General features: G+C 39.6%; 1 protein-coding gene across 1 annotated transcript in view; it reads left to right on the top strand.

Annotated features, from left to right (window-relative positions):
• Positions 1–6,277, top strand: part of FAM199X (family with sequence similarity 199, X-linked) — a 58,516-nt gene extending 52,239 nt beyond the window's left edge. The window contains exon 6 of the mRNA XM_036304585.1: positions 152–6,277. Coding sequence (XP_036160478.1) covers positions 152–322 — 171 coding nt within the window. The 3' untranslated portion in view covers positions 323–6,277. The remainder of the gene's footprint in view (positions 1–151) is intronic.
• The last annotated feature ends 15,677 nt before the right edge of the window (positions 6,278–21,954 follow it).

Here is a 21,954-nt window from a genome sequence, read left to right as displayed (position 1 = left end):
CAATGGCTCACTTACTGGAACCAGGATCATACTGCAGAGGAATTTGAACATCTATAGAAATTCTGAGAATAAAAAATTTGATCCATAAGATACTTTGAAGTGGATATGCCAAAACTAAACTTTACTGATTTAGAAAATTTTATTTTGACAGAAGCGATCCAAGCAGCGGAAGTTGCAGCAGAAGGCCTTACGCAAGAGGCAGCTGAAAGAGCAGAGGCAGGCTCGGAAGGAGCGGCTCAGTGGGCTCTTTCTTAACGAAGAAGTGCTGTCCTTGAAAGTGACTGAGGAAGACCATGAAGCAGATGTAGATGTTTTGATGTAAAAAGGGTGAAGTTATCAACGTTCTTTCCAAGCATTATTTGTTTACATGCATCTTGACCAAGCTTTTGGTTAGGGCTGTGCTGATGTACCATTAATAATTTAGGCCAGTGGTTCTCAGCAGGTGGTCCCTGGATCATCATCTTCAGCATCACTTGAGAAGTTGTTAGAAATGCATACTATGGGGCCCCACCCCAAACCTAGCGAATCAGAAACCCTGGGGGAGAGGCCTAGCATTGTATTGTAACAAGCACCAGGTTATTTTATCCTGCATGCTAGCTTTAAGAACCACTGATTTAGTAAATGTTGTTTTGACTATTTAAACTTTAGGTTGGTTAAGTAGGCTTTTTCAAATATTAGTAATTTTAAAGTTTAGAAGATTTCAAGGTACTGCTGACAAGTAGTTTATTATGTCTGTATATGTATATGTGTAGAGATCATAATTCAGTTTCCTTAATGTTATAATTTCTTAGTTTATATTTTCTAAAGGGCCATAGCATAATTCTCAATTTCTTGTGGAAGTCTTTTTTTGAGGTTTTGGGGATGGAATGTGGATTGCTATCTACAATAGTGCCTTCATTAGGTTTATTTCTATCTGTTTTCATTCATTGTTAACTCAAAAGTGTAAAACCAGGCCCTATTATCTTTCTTGTTAGGTTTGTTTTTTTCTTTTCACTTTATGTACATTTAGTATCCTTTTTGTAAGTTATGACTACTGAGGAAATAGTGTTACTAACAGCTGAATTTTAGACTTGATGCTATGTTCATTAATATTCAAATGAGAAAGCAATGAACAAAATAACCCATTCTACTCTTTCACTGCTTTCTAAAGTTTTAGGCTGTGAAACTGTCTGAAAGGCAGAAAATATCTCTTAAGTTCTTTTTGTGGGTCTTTTTTTTTTTCCAGCACAGCTCTAATTTTTAAATAGTTGGTATAACAGCTTCTGGCATGTGAACAGGTTAATGTTCAAAATTAACTAAAGGAAACCCTTACAGTTCTGTTAACCTTCCCTATAAATCTTTAAAATACATAGAGCAGTGAGATAATAGCAAAAACCTTAGCTTGTTGGCGGTTAAAATAGAACTAATTTTAAATGTGAAATTATAGTTTCTTTAATGCTTTTATGGAGAGTTTGTTATGAACATTCGCAGTAGTGTGACTCCTTTACTTCTACCACACATCTTTAATCATTCATATGGATTAAAGAAGTTGGAAACTAATACTACTGACAATCAAGCTGCTTTCTGACCTTCATAATTTTTATTTTATTGTAGATAACTTTTGAAAGGGAATTGTGATACTATAGGAGTTGCAGTCCATATCTTTAAAGCTAGAGTCAGAGGTTGATGGGAATTTCTACTTTTTTTAACTTATTATACCAAGTAACTTGTTAAGATAAAGATTAATGGCTTAAATTCTTAATTTAAAGTTCTTAATCTAAATATAAAGGCATAACCTTTGCTTACAGTCATGTGTTTTGAAAATTTGATTTCATTTTGGTTCCTTGAAGGTTAAAGAATTGAAACTGAGGATAAAAATTGATATATTCCAGCTTTGCTGAGGCTTGTAACATTTTGAAGACCATTAAATTCATACTTTAAAATGTTACTAAAATTTAAGAAGTGTATATGTGTACTAGTATATGTTTATCAGTTGGAATAGTCTTTCTGACTTTCCTCTTACCTCCTCTTTGGTGCTCCTAACCAGCCGAGAGGGCCCAACGAGAGCTTGGGGATAGACCCAAGAATACTCTGAGGAAGGTGGAAGGGTCAACCTCCTTGTGTTTTCCTTTTCAAGTGTAGGGAGAGTAAATGGAGAGAAGAATAAATACAGCTGAATTCTCTAGTTGCTCTTAGCAAAAACAAATTTCAGAGAATGATTGTTCTCTTCACTCTTCAAGGAAAACAGGCCCGTTTTGGAGACCGCAGAGCAGACTTGATCTGTTAAATACTTGGAAACAGTTTACTTGACAGTGACCAGTAAAAGAAAATCCTAAACAGGGTTGTTATGTAATAAGACCAATTCCTCTACTCTCCCAACAATCACATAGTCTTATTACCTCAGATTTAACGTAGGTCACTATTAAACAAGTTTACCAAAGCACCACAAAGCCAATTTTAAAAGTATATAAAGGTTTGAGAGTTTATGGTAAAGTGTGCCATGAAATTTTGTGTAGATCTGGATGGACTGTCTTTACAGTACTATAAATTAAAGATAACTCATAAAGTTGGTTTGAAGGAGATTGAAATACCTCCTCTGATTAAAACGAAAAAAAGTAACACAACTTGGGTTTGCTTATGATTAAAGAGGGAGATTACAGTGTTCTCCATCCCCCTTCAAAAAAACTCGGGAGAAAAAGACAAAAAGTCTTTGTTAACATGCTATTTTCTTGTTCTGTTTTAATGCCTTATGTATTTAATGTAAGTTTGAATTACTTTTTTCTTGGAATAAGTAATAATTTATTCAATCTGGTATATTTCTGAGTTCAATTCAAAAGAAACCCAGCTCTGTTTTGTTTTTTTGTTTTTTTTCTTTTAAGCCCTAACTAAGCCTTGTTAATGGAGAACATGATAAAGTCCCCTCAGATTTATCCGGAAACATTTTATTAGAGATCTTGTATGTATGTCATTATATCTCGATAAAATGGAAAAAAGAGATAGAAGTCTGTCAGTCCCCACTACAGCTTTTTAAAGTATGAATCTTGAGTTAAACAAAATAGCATGTCTTTTTCTACAGTATTTCAATGGAATTAAAGTAAGGTGGTATAGTTTAAGACATAGTGGAGTGTAAAGGGCTAGTTCATTCTGTCCCAATAAGAACTTAAAATAACACCTTTTTGCTTTCATAAGACTTGTCTCATTTTTTGTTAAGCTGTGGTGGTTTTGTCCATTTCCTCAGTCTTTATTATTAAGTTAATATTGCTGATGAATTAATCACAGAAACTGACTTATCATTTATGGATTCGGTGGACATCTCATTTTATAGTTTTTAAATGTGCTAAATCCCCTCATAAAGAAAAAATTCAAAGAACCTATAGTATAAAGATATCCAGATTCTGATGAGCTTTAAAAACTGTGAAATTTATCAAATGTGTTAATATTTAGGCTAAAAATGTTAGTTACTAGTAACTAACAAATATAGAAGTCTTGTTTCTAGATTCTCTAGCAGAGATTTTTGTTCATGGCTCACTCTATATAGCCTCATGTGCCTTAAAGGTGAACTCTACTTTTTTGTCAATATCAAGCTTTTCCAAACTAAGAAATAATCTGAATGTTATAATTAATTTTATAAAATGCCCATGCTGTTGGATATCAGTAAGCAAAGCCATTAAATTGTACCAATAATTTGGTAATAACGTGTATAAAAAAAAACACCTTCAGATTTTAAATTTCATTTGCCTAACTTTGTTTTGGCCCATCTAGGTCATTGAAGAATATTGAAAGTTATCTAAAACATAGCTTAATGTATTCTTTTATTGCCCCCACTCCCACCCCCTGAAGAATGTCATAAGCCAAAATACTTTTTAAAACCAGATAATTCTTTAATATCTGGAAAGATAATTTTTAATGCAAAAGTACTTCCAGAACAGAGATTATATAGCAAGTTTATTCTTTTGTTAACTTTAAGGGATTCTTTGCATTTATTTGTGTAATAGCTGGAACACTCCTCTCTCCTTTAACAAATCACCTTTTAGCACTCCTATCTCCAAGAAAAATGTTTGTTTGGAATTGGAAGGGAGTTATTTAAAGTTAGTTTATAGTTTTAGAGGGTTATTAGGAAAGTTCCAAGTTGCATTTAAATAATAGTATTAATGGTAAGCACACTGACATTCAACATGTCTAAACTTAGAGGTAAATTTAATCCTTAAAAAGACTATTAGTTAGAAAATAAGTATTTGTATATACATGGACTGTGGTAACTTTGGATTTGTTTTGAGTCTGACAAAGTAAGATAAATTTTGTCTTTATAATGAAATTATGTTAAATGGGTAAGAAGCATCTGAGAGGTATTTAGACTTAGGCATCTCTGTCAGCATAGTATCTGGAGCATACCTCCTTAGAACGCTTAATTCTTATTTCTTTGGAAAATAATTTACTTATTCCAAAAGGTGTAGAAGGAACTCAAATTCCTCTAATTAGCTGGATATTAAGAGTAAGGAAGTTGCATGGTATAGCTGAAGATCTGAGTTCATTCACTGACAGTTTATTTTCATTTTTTTCTAATAACATTATTCTCAGCCCCCTCACAATTATATTTTAAATTAAGGTTATTAATGTTTTAACCTAGTTCACGTTATGGTAAGTTAATTTTTAATTGACATTCATATTGAACTCAGAAAAACTGGTTTGGTCTTCTCAGACTTTAATATGTAGTACTTTTTCTTTATTGTCAAGTTTCGATGTTGCATCTTTGGTCAGTGGAATCTATGGAAATATGTGTTCTTTCGTTGTGGTAAGGGATGCGAGTGGAAAAGAGGAGAATTGCTCTAATTATACTTAGGCATTTTGACTATATAAAGATAGTTGTAGACTTAATCTGTATAAATGACAAGTTAATATTTACATATTCTGAATTGTTCTAAGGAACAGTGGCCTGAAACCATGGCTTGTTTTGTGGAGCTGCTTGATCTTTAATGGTAGTTGACCAGTTGGATTTAAGTTGAAGTTTTGGGGTACGTTATCTAGCTCAGGCTTTTAGGAATAGAGCAGACCAGGTCTGCTTCTGTAGTGGATCAATTTAATTTCCTTTTTAAGTACTCTAATTTAGATATAGGTATTATCCATTCTGAATCTTTGTGTTGGGAGTTTTATAAGACTGTTGTCAAAAGCTATTAAAGATAAACACAAGTATATGTGAAGCATTTCACAGATAGTTAAAATTTTCCTTTTTTTGGTTTCAAAGGTTAGTTCTATAGCGTCAATATCATAACCAAAGCAAGTAGGAATTTGACTCATTTGGAGACTCTTCAAGTAGTCTTAAATGGTGTAATATATCAGATTGTTAACCAGGATTTTTTTCCTGTGTTTCTGCTAAATGTATTATTATATTAATGCACTTTTGTATATAACTGTCTTCTGTACGTTCTGTACTTATTACAGTGGACATAAGATTTTTCCTGAAGCTGTGAGGGAAAAACAATAGTTGTAACACAAGTCATTTCAATTTTGAGTTTCTTCTTGTACTTGAAATTAGTAGTTCAGTATTTAAATCTAAATGAGTATGTATGGTTGTAATGAAAACTGGCAATGTGACAGAACTGTCTTTTGAAACAATATCAGAATGGAAAGCGTTGTTTTGGTTATTAAGAACTCTTGTAATATGTTAATTTTTTATGTACCATGAGTTTTTACAAATTCCAGTGCTGCTGAATCCACTCCTTGTCATATTCCATCCCAGTACACTTATCAAGAGAGAAGAACTGCTCTCAATTTATTTTGCTCACAGTTTGGTTAAGGCTTCATAAACTTTTGTTTTGTAAAAGCCTCAATTTCTCAAATTTCATTGGCAAATTATTTTCTTCTGGAAAGATCAAATTTCTGTCGAGATTAACATTCATAGTAAGTGAAAATTAGGTCTAACTTTTATTTACAAAAAAATCAGATCTATTTTCCTTATATATTGATCTAGAATCTTTTAAAGTTATAATTATATAAAAGAAATGGCTGTGAGCAGTTTTATATATAGATACAGAAGCAATTCGGCTTTTCAGCAGCAACTTTCTCTCTTGCCACTAGAGGGAGGTGGTTGCTCGCTCCTTCAGAAACGTCTTAGCTGCTTTTCTTTTGTTTTTAATTTTAGAGGTTGAAATCAACCTCAGTCTCAAAACTCCTTTTGTGATATTAAATTCTTTCATTTATTAGTCCAAGTTGAGTTAATTAAGCTTGTGTAATAAAGCCTGTCTTATTCATGCTTTTCCATAATCTTCAGTGTTTAATAAATGTTAGATATTACTTGAAACTTCTGTGTGGGTGTGTTTTTTTTGGTGTGTGTGTGGGGTTTTTTTTTTTAGGTATTTTAGAGCTGTGTTGTGCATTATGGTAATTACTAGCTACATGTGGCTATTTAAATAAATTAAAATTTAAAGTTTAGTTCTTTGGTCCCGTTAACAGCACTTCAAGTACCAAATAGCCACATACAGCAAGAGGCTGCTACTATAGAGACATATCATCATACCTCCATCATCAAAGATGGTTTATATAGTGACTTTGTTATAATGCAGATTTTAATTCAGTAGGTCAGGGGTCACAGTCTAACATTCTGTAGTTTTAGCAGCTATTCAAGTAATATGAATGCTGCTGATCCATGAACAACATTTTGAGTAGTGAGGGTCAGAACAAAGTCCAGACAATCTACAACACAAGAGCCTCCATGCTCTGATGGGCCCCAATCTACTTTCCAGTTTCATCTTCTATGAATTTCTTTCTTTACCCCACACTCAAACCAACTCAATTCTATATTTATAGTATTCACCTTATGTGACCCTCAAGGATCGTGGTGATTCAAGCCTTTGTTCTGTCCCCTTCCTTTGGGCGTGGACTGGACCTAGTGATTTACTTCTAACTGTTAGAATACAGCAAAAGTTATGGGATGTCACTTCTGTCATTAAATTACAGAAAACTATGACAGCTATCTTGCTTGTACTTGTACTCTCGTCTTCTCAGTTACTCTGACGAAATAAGTTGCCATGCTGTGACATTCTCTGTGGAGAGGCCCACTTGGCAAGGAAGTGAGAGACAACAGTCTATGGTATGACAGCCCATGAGGAATTGAATCCTGCCTGCAATTCTTAGTGAGCTAGAAAGTGGATCCTTCCCAGTGGAGCCTGTAGATGACTGCAACCTGGTGAGAGATCTTGAGCTCAAGCACCCATCTAAGTCATGTACAGATTCCTGAACCACAGAAACTGAAATAATCAATGTGTATTGTTTTAAGCTGCTAAAGTTTGGCATAAATTATCATGCAGCAATAGATAAGTAATACATTATTTACTAAATATACCATGAAATGACTTCCTGTTATATCCTTCTCATCAAGCAAAAGAAAACTCAGATGCCGCTTCTTCATTCAGCATTATTTGCTGGATGCCTACTTATGCGAGGAACACTGTGTTAAGTACGAGGGGATACACAGTAAATAAACAGGCATAGTCTTTGCCATCACACAGCTTATATTCTTTGGCATTGGTTTTCAGCATTTCACAAAAGAGAGAACCAAGATGTGTTTCATTAAAGGAGAGCTATTTTTAATGCCAAGAAAGAAAAACATAATATAAAGTAATATATGAAAAGCCTTTCCACCTACCTGAGCAGGTATAACTGTTTACAGTAGTAGTATACAGCAGAAAAGACTAGAGGGATGCTGGGCGAGAGGGGTGGAGTCATGGATGGAGCTGAAAAGGGGCAGGACTGGAGTGCCCTCTCATTCCAAAGCCCACACTTTTAACCTCTCATAGTAAGTTACATTTTTGCTCATACTGTTGCCTTTTTCTGCCATCTCTGCCTGGAGGAAATCCTGTCCTATCTCTCAAGGCACATTTCAAGTGCAGCCTCCTTTGTGACACCTTCCCTGATTTCATGCTCTCTTTGTCTAACAGATGGCAGCCCTCCTGTTGCTGAGATTGGAGATAAGGAAGAACCAGGTCTCTGAGAGGTCACAGCAGTGAATTCAAATTTTAACCACATTTGGGAGGACATGGGGACACCTCACTGAATAGGAAAAGGGTCTTTTCTATCCAGAAACTGTGGACAATAGGCCACCCTCTAACTGAGCATGTGCAGTTGGAAGTGTTCCATGACACAATGGCTGGGGAGCAGTGTGGAGGGAAGGTGGCAAGAATTCCAGAAAGGCAAAGTCATCTGAGAAGCTTGTTTTAAAGATAAGCTGGTAGTTCACAGTCCCAGATATTGTTGACTGACACTTGCAGTGGAGTCTAGGAATCTGCCCTTTAAACAAGTGCCTCAAGTATTTCTGATGTAGGTGGTCTATGGAGCACTCAGAAATATGGCTCAAAGTAAGGTGATCTGGATCACCTTGGCTACATGTCACCTAGACACTTCTAAAACTAACAATGGACAAGCCCCACCCAGGACCAAAAAAATCAGAATTGTTGGGGAGTGAACCCAGGCAGTAGAGTTTAAAACTCCTCATATTGTTCCAATATGCAGCCAGGGTTGAGAGCCAGTGATCTGAATAACAGGAAGTCCTTTTCCTGGGGCCAGGGAGAAGGGAGATTCTGAGAGGCTGAAAATTAAATACATTAAAAATACAAGTATATTTCATTGTGATTTTTCACTTTAATACAATTTATACTTTCATGTTAATTTTTCTTAAGCAATACCTTTGAATCCTTCCACTATTTGAGGAACTATGAGCAGAATTTAGATCAATTCAATAAACATGCATTACTTGGCAACCATGGATGCTCTCTGGACCCTGCAGTAACTACAAAGATGATCCTAGTAATGACACTGTTCCTTGTGTGCTAAGCTGCATGTAAAGTTCATTACTCATATTTTCTCATCTATCTTCACTGCAACCCTATGAGGTAAGTACTATATTGTTCCCATTTTACCGATACATGCATAGAGGCACAGAGAGGTTAAGCAATTAGTTCAGAACACATAGCTAACAGCCACAGAACGGGGATTTGAGCCCCTGTAGTAAGATTCCTGAACTTCCATGGACAATATGGTAGCCGCTATCCACATGGGCCTATTGAGCACTTGAAATGTAGTCAGTACAAATTGAGATGTTCTGTAAATTTAAAAACACCTGGTTTCAAAAACAGCATGAAAGAATAAAAATATCTCAATAATATATTATTCATGCAGAAAAGCTAATGTTTTGATATGAGTTAAAATATATGATTACGATTTATTTTATCTGTGTCTTTTTACTTTTTTAACATGGCTACCAGATTATTTAAAATCACTTATGTGGATCACATTGTATTTTCACTGCACAGATCTGCTCCAGTGGCTGCATGCTAAACCACAACTTTTGCTTAAATCGCAGATTAAGCAGATAGTTCACACTATAAAGAAGCTTAAAATTCGAGTAGAAACAATATACAAATCAAATATTTCTAAAATTGTATTATAACTAAGTGCTACGAAAGAGAAAGGAGAAGACTTTCTAGTGTGTTATGTGGCAGCGAAACTTTTAAACTGGTCCTGAGAAATACTAATAGTGAAGGGGAGGATAAGTGAAAATATGGGTTCATTTGGGAAAAGGCTAGTAATCTAATTTGGAACATATGGTATGCAAGGAGAATAGAAGACAAGGCTGAATAAATAAGTGAGGACCAATTCCTAGCAGGCCTTGAATACCAGGCCAGGAAGTTGGGACACTTGGTTGTCATAGGGATCCATTGACAGGTTTCAAGCAGAGGTGTCATGAAATGACATGGTTTTCAGAATGATTAATACAAGAATAAACTGTTTCATGTACTCACATCTGTAAACCTACTTTTTCCTCACCCTGTGTTTTGCTGCCCAAGAAGATACAATGAGTAAGATACAAAGGGGAAAATATAACTTGACTACATGGAATTATTGAACCAAAAGTGATTAGCATCAGCTTAAAGCTTTTAGCCTTTATTGATTCTCAACAGAATAAATCTGTAAATGATAATAGTGCTCAATTTTAATTACAGCAAGTGCCACTTTTCAGGGCCTATCAGACATCATGCTGCTCTTTCAACTGCACTTGACATGTACAAAGCAAATCAATGTGGATAGAAAACAGTTGTAATTTAGTCCAGTTTACTAGTGTATCTTTTCACTGCATACAATTGTCCTGGACTTAAATGGTCTTCATTACATATATCATATACAGAAAACCATGTAGATAGCCCTGCTAAAAAAGAAAGATGATCCCAATAGCAGGCACTGCTTTGGCTCTTTCAGAGAAGGTATAGGCCAGGAAGGTGGAGAAGCACAAGCAAATAAGATTTCAGCAGGGAGTGGTCCACAAAATACCTCTTCATTTGGGAATTCAACATGTCTCAATACAAAGCCAGTCCTTATCCAAACTGTCAAGTGGGCAGCATGAGAAAAAGGAGGAAGCCTGGAATAGAATGGTGTCATGGGAGGCAGGTGCAGAGAAAGTTTGAAGAAGAGTGTGTCTTTGTGGACTAGGATTCTATAAACAGATGACCCTGTAGCTGGAGCACTAGGAAACAGGGTCATTATTCAATGACCTTAGAGCAAAATTAGGCTGCCATATTCATAATGTCTTATAACTGTTTCTACAGTATTTATCCAGAAATTTAATGGAGTCCAGAAACCACCTGCATCAGTATCAGGGACTGAGGGAAAGTGTATTTTTTAAAATGGATTCCTCAACTCCCCGGCCTCACTGCAGACCTACTGTGTCCAACACAGTGGACAAAGGATCTGTATACAGTGGACAAAGGATCTGTATACAGTGGACAAAGGATCTGTATAAACATTTCTACCCAGATGATCTATAAATCCTCAATAAGGACATGAAAAGTTAATCAACATTATTATTTATTAGGGAAATACAAATCAAATCCACAGTGAGATACTAGTTCACACACACTGGGATTGTTATAATAAAAAAAAATGTTGGTAAAGATGTGAAAAATAGCGCACTGCTAGTGGGAATGTGAAATTGTATAGCCACTTTAGAAAATAGCTTCGCAGTTCCTCAAATGGTTAAATGGGGAGTTACCATATGACCCAGCAATTTCACTCAAGATGTATACCTAAGAGACTTAAACATATATCCACACAAAATCTTTTATACAAATGTTCATAGCAGTATTATTCATTATAACTGTGGAAACACAAATGTCTATCAACTGACAAATGGACAAATCAAATGTAGTATATCACATAATGAAATATTATCTATACTAATAAAAGAGTAATATGCTAATTAGACCAGATAGACCGGACGTCTTCCGGAGATCCTTCGAGACAAAGCCATGGTAGCTGCAAGGGCCAAGGGCCGGCAGCACAGGAGAGGTAGAGGCATGAGGGGGCCTCGGCGAGGGCCAGTCGAGCACCATGGGCCCTTTTGCAGAGGCAGCACAGGAGAGGCAATGGTGTGGGAGAGTCCATGGTGCTGGCCAGTCCAGTTCTGTAGCCCCTTCTGTAGAGGCAGTGGGAGAGGGGGCTGTGTGGTCCCAGTCCCAGTGCTGACCCTTCCACAGAGGCAGCCACAGAGGCAGTAGCACAGGCCCAGTCCCAGCACCATGCCCCCAGAGAAGCTGGATGGGGTGCGACCTTCTGTGCCTCAATCTCCCACAGCCCCTCCCCCAGCCGGCCTGGCCCCAGATTGCCCCCCACCCACCAGTGGGAGGAGAGTGGAGCTAGTGCTAAGAAGTGAGAGCCAAAGGCTGGCAGCCATGGCGGCTGGCAGTGGCAGCAGCAGTGGGGTGATGGGGGCAGCACCTTCCCCTGATTGGCCTGGTGACCTCCCTCAGAAGGAGGCCAGACTTCAGTTTAGACCCACTTCCCTTAGGGAACAGGCCTAATCCATCAGTAGGACAACCACTGAGGGCTCCTAGACTTTGAAAGGGGGCAGGCCAGGCTGAGGGACCCACCCCCAGTGCACGAATTTTCATGCACCAGGCCTCTAGTAGTAATATAGTCAAGCTCATAATCATAAAATGGAAATCATGGGGTGAGGGTCCCTGCTGGGGGGCTTGGCCAGCCTGCAAACAGCCATCAGCCCCTCACCCAGGCTGGCTAGGCACCCCAGTGGGGACCCCCACCCTGAAGGGGCTGTGGCCAGCCTGCAAACAGCCATCAGCCCTCCACCCACCCAGGCTGGCCAGGCACCCCAGTGGGGACCCCCACCCTGAAGGGGCTGTGGCCAGCCTGAAAACAGCCATCAGCCCCTCACCCAGGCTGGCCAGGCACCCCAGCAGGGACCCCCACCCTGAAAGGGCTGTGGACAGCCTGCAAACAACCATCAGCCCCTCACCCAGGCTAGCCACACCCTCATGGGGTGAGGGTCCCTGCTGGGGGGCTTGGCCAGCCTGCAAACAGCCATCACCCACTCACCCAGGCTGGCCAGGCACCCCAGCAGGATCCACCTCCCTGAAGGGGGTGTGGCCAGCCTGAAAACGGCCCTCAGCCCCTCACCCAGGCTGGCCAGGCATCTCAGTGGGACCCCCACCCTAACCCGGGACACCCTTCAGGGCAAACCAGCTGGCCCCTACCCATGCACCAGGCCTCTATCCTATATAATAAAAGGGTAATATGCAAATTGACCCTAACAACAGAACGACTAGGAATGACTGGTCACTATGACACACACTGACCACCAGGGGGCAGACGATCAATGCAGGAGGTGCCCCCTGGTGGACAGTGCGCTCCCACAGAGGGAGCTCTGCTCAGACACAAGCCAGGCTGATGGCTGCCAGTACAGCAGTGGTGGTGGGAGCCTCTCCTGCCTCCTCAGCAGCGCTAAGGATGTCCGACTGCAGTTTAGGCCTGCTCCCCACTGGCAAGTGGACATCCCCCAAGGGCTCCCAGGCTGCCAGAGGGATGTCTGACTGCCAGTTTATTCCCAATCCCCCAGAGAGCGGGCCTAATCCAGCAGTTGGTCATATCCCGAGGGGTCCCAGACTGTGAGAGGGCACAGGCCGGGCTGAGGGACACCCCCGAGTGCACAAATTTTTGTGCACCGGGCCTCTAGTCCTATATAATGAAAGGCTAATATGCAAATCAACCAAATGGTGGAATGGCCAGTCACTATGACGCTCACTGACCACCAGGTGGCAGGCACTCAACACAGGAGCTGTCCTCTGATGGTCAGTGTACTCCCACAGGAGGAGCACTGCTCAGTCAGAAGCCAGGCTCATGGCTGGTGAGAACAGTGGCAGTGGCGGGAGCCTCTCCCACCTCTACTGCAGGTAGGTGGTAAGGAGAGAGGGGTCCCAGACTGCGAGAGCCCTGGACTGTGATAGAGATGCCTGACTGGTGGCTTAGGCCCAATCCCAGCAGGCGGACATCCCCTGAGGGGCCCTGGACTACAACAGGGCACAGGCTGGGCTGAGCCCCCCCCCCCCCCAGTGCATGAATCTCATGTACCGAACCTCTAGTATGTAAATAAGAGAGGGGGGAGGAGGAAGAGAGAGAGAGAGAGAGAGAGAGAGAGAGAGAGAGAGAGAGAGAGAGAAATGCACTGTCTTTTAAAGTCTAAGCTCAGAACTGGCACACTGTCATTTCATGAAAGCAAGTCACACGGCTAGGCCCAAAGTCAAGGAGTGGTGAAGGACACTTGGCTTTTACTAGGAGGAACTGCAAAATCTCATTACAAAGGATATGGATACAAGGTGGAATAAAGGAATCGTGTCAGTAATTTAATCTACTTCCCCTCCCTAACTTTTATTCCTTTTCTTCTTATTCATATTTATTCATATTCTAGGGCTAATTCAAAGACTTTAGAACAGGGGTCCTCAAACTACGGCCCGTGGGCCACATGCAAATACAATTATTGTATTTGTTCCCGTTTTGTTTTTTTACTTCAAAATAAGATATGTGCAATGTGCATAGGAATTTGTTCATAGTTTTTTTTTTAAACTATAGTCTGGCCCTCCAATGGTCTGAGGGACAGTGAACTGGCCCCCTGTTTAAAAAGTTTGAGGACCCCTGCTTTAGAACAACTGGCCATTACTGTTACTGTATTGTGATAACACAGATACCTGAAAACAACACCTAGATCAAACTTCACATCTTTTTCCTTCCTTTTAAAAATTACATAAAGATCTATGCTCTTTAAATTTTTTTTTTGAATGGTATTTTCCTATACTTGGGTTTTCTATGCAACATCTGGTTAAAATGGGTTAGAATTTTCATTTTTAAAAAGGATAATGTTCTCAAGACACATCCTCTAGTACAGTGGTTCTCAACCTGTGGGTCGCGACCCCTTTGGCGGTCAAATGACCCTTTCACAGGGGTCACCTAAGACCATCCTGCATATCAGATATTTACATTATGATTCATAACAGTAGCAACATTACAGTTATGAAGTAGCAATGAAAATAATTTTATGGTTGGATCACAACATGAGGAACTGTATTTAAAGGGCCAGAAGGTTGAGAACCACTGCTCTAGTACAATACCAGTTTTTAAGAAATGAAAATAACTGGTAGTTACCTGCTATACAATATTTTGGACAACTTGGTTGACCCTAATATTTTTCACTATATGAGTTCCACTGGAACTTTAATTGACAAGGCTCTTGCCTACTACTTTAGCCATATCTTTATCCATTCTTCTATTTTCTACAGCTACACTGAATTTCTGTAAATTTTTCAAAAGTGTCAAGTGTTTTCCTACATTGGGAATTTTGCCCACACTGTCCTCTCTGCCCGAAATGCTTTTCCATCTATTCTCATATGTTTAACCCCTGCTCTTCCTTCTCATCTCAACTTAAAACATCACATCTATAGGAAGCCTCTCAAAGAAAAACATTATACCCCACCAGACATCTCATAAGCTTATAGTCATGGAAGAAGGAATGAATGAAGGAGAGTGGGGATCTCAAAACAGACCCATAAGCGCCCTCTACCATTATGATTAGGAAACACACACTAATTGCCTGCTCTCTGGACTATCAGTGAGAAGTGACTACTTTGGGTTTCAAGGATAACACAATACCTGCTCCTTCCTTAGGATGCCCTGCCCTTCCTAGTCTTTTGCCCTTACTCCTTGAGGTGTAATGGTTCTTAAGACTTTCACAAGATAGCTGCTTATCATTAAGAAGAGCAGCAAAATGTGCCAGAAAGAAGGGTCAGGTCAGTTTGATTTGTTATTGTGAGGTCTCTTGTCTTGGAAACTCTTGATGTCTTGCTCCTTAGTAGTCAGGGATTTGAGATAATAACTAGGTAATAGAGTAAAGAATAATGTTAGAGAAATGCAAATAGGGATGAGGGGTGGAGAGCAAAGCACATATGGGAGCAGGACTTGTAATTAGGAAGATCAGGGCATTCTAATTCTGTTGATTTTGGAAGAACTTTCCATTACTTTCTACTGCTTCCAAGTTGTGAAAATTGCCTCAAATTAGCCTTTCAGGTAGAGGTTACAAATTGGCAGTTGCAGGCTGAACCTGGTTCTCAGACTTGTTTTAGTGTTTACAGTGTCAGTAAAACATATTTGAATTAATTGCCAACATTTCAGGATTACATGATTTCATTTACAATTTTTTGAAATTTCTGGATTCTCTTGAAAAAACTGGAAAATTTGGCCGCCCAGCCCCACATTCCCATCCAGCAAGTCAGCTGGAGCTGAATACCCTTTGGATGATACATACAGTAATCCTCTCTCCTTATACTCAGGGGATATGTTCCAAGAACACCAGTGGATGCCTGAAATTGTGGATAGTACTGAACCCTTATATACTATGTTTTTTCCTGTACATATGTATCTTTTCACTGAAAGGAAGCACTTTATGACTTCTCTTTGGCATATCTGAATTGCCAGCATCACTACTCCTATTCTTTGGGCAATTATTAAGTAAAATAAGGGTTACTTGAACACAAGCACTGTGATACCACAACAGTTGATCTGATAACAGAAAGGGCTACTAAATGACTAATGGGAAGGTAGTGTATACAACGTGGATAAGCTGGACAAAGGAATGAATCACGTCCTAAATGAAACAAAGCAAAAATAACTAGATTTCATCACACTACTCAGAATGGCACACAATTTAAAAATTATGCATTGCTTATTTCTGGAATTTTCCACTTAATATTTTCAGACTGCAGTTGACTGAAATTGTTGGGAAAAAACAGAGGATAAAGGGAGACTACTGTATTCTTTCTAGGTTCTCCATAGTCCCCATCCAGTTTGTTTCCTTCATTTATGTTACCTGCTGGCTCTGTTGGCATTTGAGTTTGCAACTCTTGATTTCTTTTTTAAGTTTTATTATGGGAAATATAAAACATATACAAAAGTGGAATCATAAAATAAACCCCATGCATACATCACTCAGTTTCAACAATTGTCACTCTTAGCCAATCTTGTTATATGAATGCCCTCACCCATTCTCTAACACATCACTCCCCAACCCATGGATTATTTTAAAGAAAATTCAGACATCTTGCCAATGTATCCATATTTCAGTATATATCTCTAAAAGATATATCTTTTTAAATAAACAGAACCACAGTATCATTTTACAACCAAAACATGACCAATTCTTTATTGTCATCAATCTTCTCCATGCAATTCACCTAATCTAATTTCCGTTCTCTTTCACTTGGGAGAAATAACAAATGGGAAGGGTTAGTCTTAGAAAGAGAAATAGGAGTAGAAATATAAACAAGATATTCTGATCTCTACCAAGTAACAGAAGGAACAATTCCTTAGGTCTGTATAACACATTTGCCCCTTTATACTTTTCTGATTTTAAAAAAATGTATTATTTGATTTGGTCCCTAGAAAAACTTTGTGTACATGGGGCAGGGTTTTGCTCTTATGATTTTATATGAATCAACATAGATACAGCAGATTAAGTGGCTTGTTTAAATTTCAGAGATAGTAAATAGAGCTTAAAACAAGAACCCAGAATGCCTGAGTCTTAATCAATCAGGTCTCTTTCCATTGTGCCACATGTAAAGGGTGGCATGACAAATTATAATGTGACTAGAGGCCCAGAACATGAAATTCGTGCATGGGTACAGTCCCTAGGTCTGGCCTGCGATCAGGGCCATCTTCCCTGGCTGCTGGCAGCTGACCCTCCTCCTGCCACCACTCACCCTGGTTTCCCGCTTCCCATTGGGCAATCGGGTGTGCATGCCAGAGGGGAGAGACTGAGAGGTTGGCTGTTCCCGCCTGCTTGCCAGTCCCACCTTGCCCCCTGCCTCAGGTTGCCCTCTGTGTGTGGGGCGACTGGGGCGAGGGCCTTGGCCTGGCACCACCCATGTCTGCCACCACCCACCCCTGGTTCCTTGTTCCCCATGGGTGATTGGAGCCTGCCCTCTGGGGGAAGGGACTGAGAGGTTGGCAGGCAGGCCCGGATCAGGCAATGAGGGCCTGCGGGCTAGGAGCAGCTCCTGCATTGAGCATCTGCCCCCTGGTGGTCAGTGCTCATCATAGCAACTAGTCGTTCTGCCGTTAGGTCAATTTGCATATTATCCTTTTAGTATATAGGATGATAGTAGGTAGTATGGAGTAATAGTGAGCATTTCCTGAGTGCTTACTCTGTGGCTAGAGCTTATAGTAGGTCCATAAATTGTTACATTATTTATTCTTCTAGTCAGTTCTCTATTCCAATCTTACAGAGAATGGTGCTAAAGACATAGAATTTATGTAACTTTCCAAGAACAAATAGCTGAGAGATGGCAGAGCTAGGATTGAAAGCCAGATTACTCTAACACTGACATCTCATTGCTTTAACACTGTATTAAACTTGACAGAACAAGGGTTTTGCAGTCAGACAGACTTGACTTTAAATCTTAGCTTTTATATACTTTGTGACAGTGGGCAACAACTTCCTCCTCTTTAAATGGGAATAACTGCACCCAATTCTTAGGGTTAAAGTGAGAATTTAATAATGTCATCTATTTAAATTATTTAGAATATCACTTGGCACAAAGTAAAGACTCAAGAAATGAGAGCTACCCAAATTGGGGCAGTTTATAGTAACACTATCTCCATCAATGTACCCTTGCAAAAGGAAATTTTATTCCTTCTCTGACCAGCCCCTTAGACTAGTTCTGTCTCATGTTATCCTCGCAATATATGGCTCATGATCACTGTTCCTATATATTTTATGCATGAAATAAAATGAAAGTATCTTTTATATTTTGAAATAAAAGAGCAGTCTAATTCCCATTCTAAAGATTTTAAATATCAAAGGCACAATAGGTTTGCTGTGGAATTTCAAAATCCAGCCAGCCACACAAGCTGTATGGCCTCTTGGTTTTTCATCCTAGGAGCTAATTTATCAAACACTTAAAAACTAGTACCTCGCATAAACAAATTGAGAGATAAAAATCACGTAATCATATCAATTGATGCAGAAAAAGCATTTGACAAAATCCAACACCCTTTCTTGATAAAAACCCTCAGCAAAGTGGGAATAGAGGGATAATATCTCAACATAGTAAAAGCTTAAATGACAAACCTACAGCCAACATCATACTTTATGAGCAAAAACTAAAACCATTTCCCCTAAGAACAGGAACAAGACAGGGATGCCCACTCTTACAACTCCTGTTCGACATAGTACTGGAAATGCTAGCCATAGCAATTAGACAAGAAAAAGAAGTAAAAGGCATCCAAATTGCAAAAGAAGAAGTAAAACTGTAGTTCACAGATGACATGATATTGTACATAGAAAACCCTAAATACTCAATCAAAAAACTATTAGACTTAATAAATGAATTAGGCAATGTAGCAGGATACAAAATTAACACGAAGAAATCTATGGAGAAACCAAGATGGCGGCATAGGTAAACACCGGAGTTTGCTGCCTTGAAAAACCACTCCAAAAATACAACTAAAAGACGGAATGGACATCATCCAGAACCACAGGAAGGCTGGCTGAGTGGAAATTCTACAACTAGAAGGAAAGAGAAAAGCATACTGAGACTCAGAGGAGGCGCAGTGCAGAAGTAAAATACTAAGGTGCGGAGGCGCATGCGGAGAGGGCTGGTGGCTGAGGGTGTGGTTGTCGTTTTCAATCGGGAGGGAGTCTCAGGCTCTGAGCTCCAGTTCTGGGCGAGTCTCTGGGGACCCAGACTCATACAGGAGAAGCGGGACTGCCTGGCATCAGTTGAAACTCAAGGGCAGCTTTCTCTCGGAGGGGCTTGCAGCGATTACTGGGACATTGAGAAGCAGAGCCTCTGAGAGCAGCCATAACTGCTAGCCCCGCCCTGTTGATCCCGTGGGACCTGCCCTGCCCAAGCCCTGCAGGGAGGCTTTTGCTGGATAGCCTAAGGCAGAGGCTAGATTAGCACCTCCCTAGAGATCCAGGAGCCAATGTATCCAGAGGTCAGAGTAGGACCATCCAGTTTTCAGCTCCATGGAACCATAAAGGACGTACTCAGGGGGCAGACTCAGTGACCACCAAAGCCCCATTGAAACAAGTCTTGCCCAGGAGGGGTGTCTCCAGCACAGAAGTTCTCCCACTGCAGACACAGCTGATTCTCAAAGCCAATTGGCCTGGAGGTCAATTCCTCCCAGTGATACCAACAACAATCAAGGCTTAACTACAACAAGACTGTGCACAAAGACCACAAGGGAGTGCACCAAGAGTGACCTACTCAGGTAATTGGGGAGGCTGAACCACTGGGCCCTAGTGGACCCTTAGCACAGAAAACCACTTTATCAACACAGGGAAGCATAAAAAATGTAGAGACATGGCCAGTTTGGCTCAGTGGATAGAGTGTCGGCCTGCGGACTCAAGGGTCCTGGGTTCGATTCCGGTCAGGGGCATGTGCCTTGGTTGCGGGCACATCCCCAGTGGGGGGTGTGCAGGAGGCAGCTGATTGATGTTTCTCTCTCATTGATGTTTCTAGTTCTCTATCCCTTTCCCTTCCTCTCTGTAAAAAAAAATATATATATATTTTAAAAAAATGCGGAGACAAAGAAAAAGGACACAAATGACAGAAATGGAAGAAAGCAAACTACTGGATATAGAGTTTAAAACCACACTTTTAAGGTTTTTCAAGAATTTTCTAGAAACTGCCGATAAACTTAATGAGACCTACAAGAAATCTAATGAGACCCTCGAGGTTTTGATAAAGGACCAACTAGAAATTAAGCATACACTGACTGAAATAAAGAATATTATACAGACTCCCAACAGCAGACTAGAGGATCGCAAGAATCAAGTCAACGATTTGAAATACGAAGAAGCAAAAAACACCCAACCGGAAAAGCAAAATGAAAAAAGAATCCAAAAATACGAAGATAGTGTAAGGAGCCTCTGGGACAGCTTCAAGCGTACCAACATCCAAATTATAGGGGTGCCAGAAGAAGAGAGAGAGCAAGATATTGAAAACCTATTTGAAGAAATAATGACAGAAAACTTCCCCTACCTGGTGAAAGAAATAGACTTACAAGTCCAGGAAGCGCAGAGAACCCCAAACAAAAAGGAATCCAAAGAGGACCACACCAAGACACATCATAATTAAAATGCCAAGAGCAAAAGACAAAGAGAGAATCTTAAAAGCAGCAAGAGAAAGAAAGTCAGTTACCTACAAGGAAATACCCAAACGACTGTCAGCTGATTTCTCAACAGAAACTATGCAGGCCAGAAGGTAGTGGCAAGAAATATTCAAAGTGATGAATGCCAAGAACCTACAACCAAGATTACTTTATCCAGCAAAGCTATCATTCAGAATTGAAAGTCAGATAAAGAGCTTCACAGATAAGAAAAAGCTAAAGGAGTTCATCATCACCAAACCAGTATTATATGAAATGCTGAAAGGTATCCTTTAAGAAGAGGAAGAAGAAGAAAAAGGTAAAGATACAAATTATGAACAACAAATACACATCTATCATCAATTGAACCTGTAAATCAGGTGAATAATCTGATGAACAGAATGAACTGGTGATTATATTAGAATCAGGGGCATAGAAAGGGAGTGGAGTGACTATTCTAGGGGGGGAAAGGGGTGAGGGGGATGCGGGAAGAGACTGGACAAAAATTGTGCACCTATGGATGAGGACAGTGGGTGGGGAGTAAGGGAGGAGGGTGGGGTGGGAACTGGGTGGAGGGGAGTTATGTGGGGAAAAAAGAGGAACAAATGTAATAATCTGAACAATAAAGATTTAATTAATCAAAAAAAGAGAAATCTATGGTTTTTTTTATACACCAATAATGAACTTACTGAAAGAATAATTAAAAAAACAATCCCATTTATCATTGCACCAAAAAAATTAAGATACCTAGGAATAAACTTAACTAAGGAGGTAAAAGACCTGTACTCAGAAAACTACAGGACGTTGAAAAAAGAGATAGAGGAAGACATAAACAAATGGAAGAATATACCATGTTCATGGATTGGTAGAATCAACACCAAGAAAATGTCCATACTACCCAAAGCAATCTACAGAGTCAGGGCAATCCCCGTTAAAATATAAGTGGCATATTTCACAGACCTAGGACAAAATCTCCAAAAATTCATTTCGAATAATAATAATAAAAAAAAAAACCCGAATAGCAACAGCAATCCTGAGAAAGAAGAACAAAGTAGGAGGGATCTCAATACCAGATATTAAGCTATATTACCAAGCCACTGTTCTCAAAACTGCCTGGTACTGGCACAAGAACAGACATATAGATCAATGGTACAGAACATAGAACCCAGAAATCGACCCAAGCCATTATGCTCAATTAATGTTTGACAAAGGAGGCAGGAACATACAGTGGAGTCAAGACAGTCTCTTCAAAAAATGGTGTTGGGAAAATTGGACAGATAAATGCAAAAAAAATGAAACTAGACCACTAACTTACACCATGCACAAAAATAAACTCAAAATAGGTAAAGGACTTAAAGGTAAGACAGAAAACCATAAAAATCTTTGAGGAATCCGCAGGCAGCAAAATATGAGACATATGTCGTAGCGATATTTTTACCGATACAGCTCCTAGTCTAGCGGATCTAAGTGCTTGTGGATGTCTCTGGTGTTTGGATT

Source organism: Myotis myotis, unplaced genomic scaffold (genome assembly GCF_014108235.1).
Source record: "Myotis myotis isolate mMyoMyo1 unplaced genomic scaffold, mMyoMyo1.p scaffold_m19_p_4, whole genome shotgun sequence".
NCBI lineage: Eukaryota > Metazoa > Chordata > Mammalia > Chiroptera > Vespertilionidae > Myotis > Myotis myotis.
This window is presented reverse-complemented; position numbering and strand designations above follow the sequence as displayed.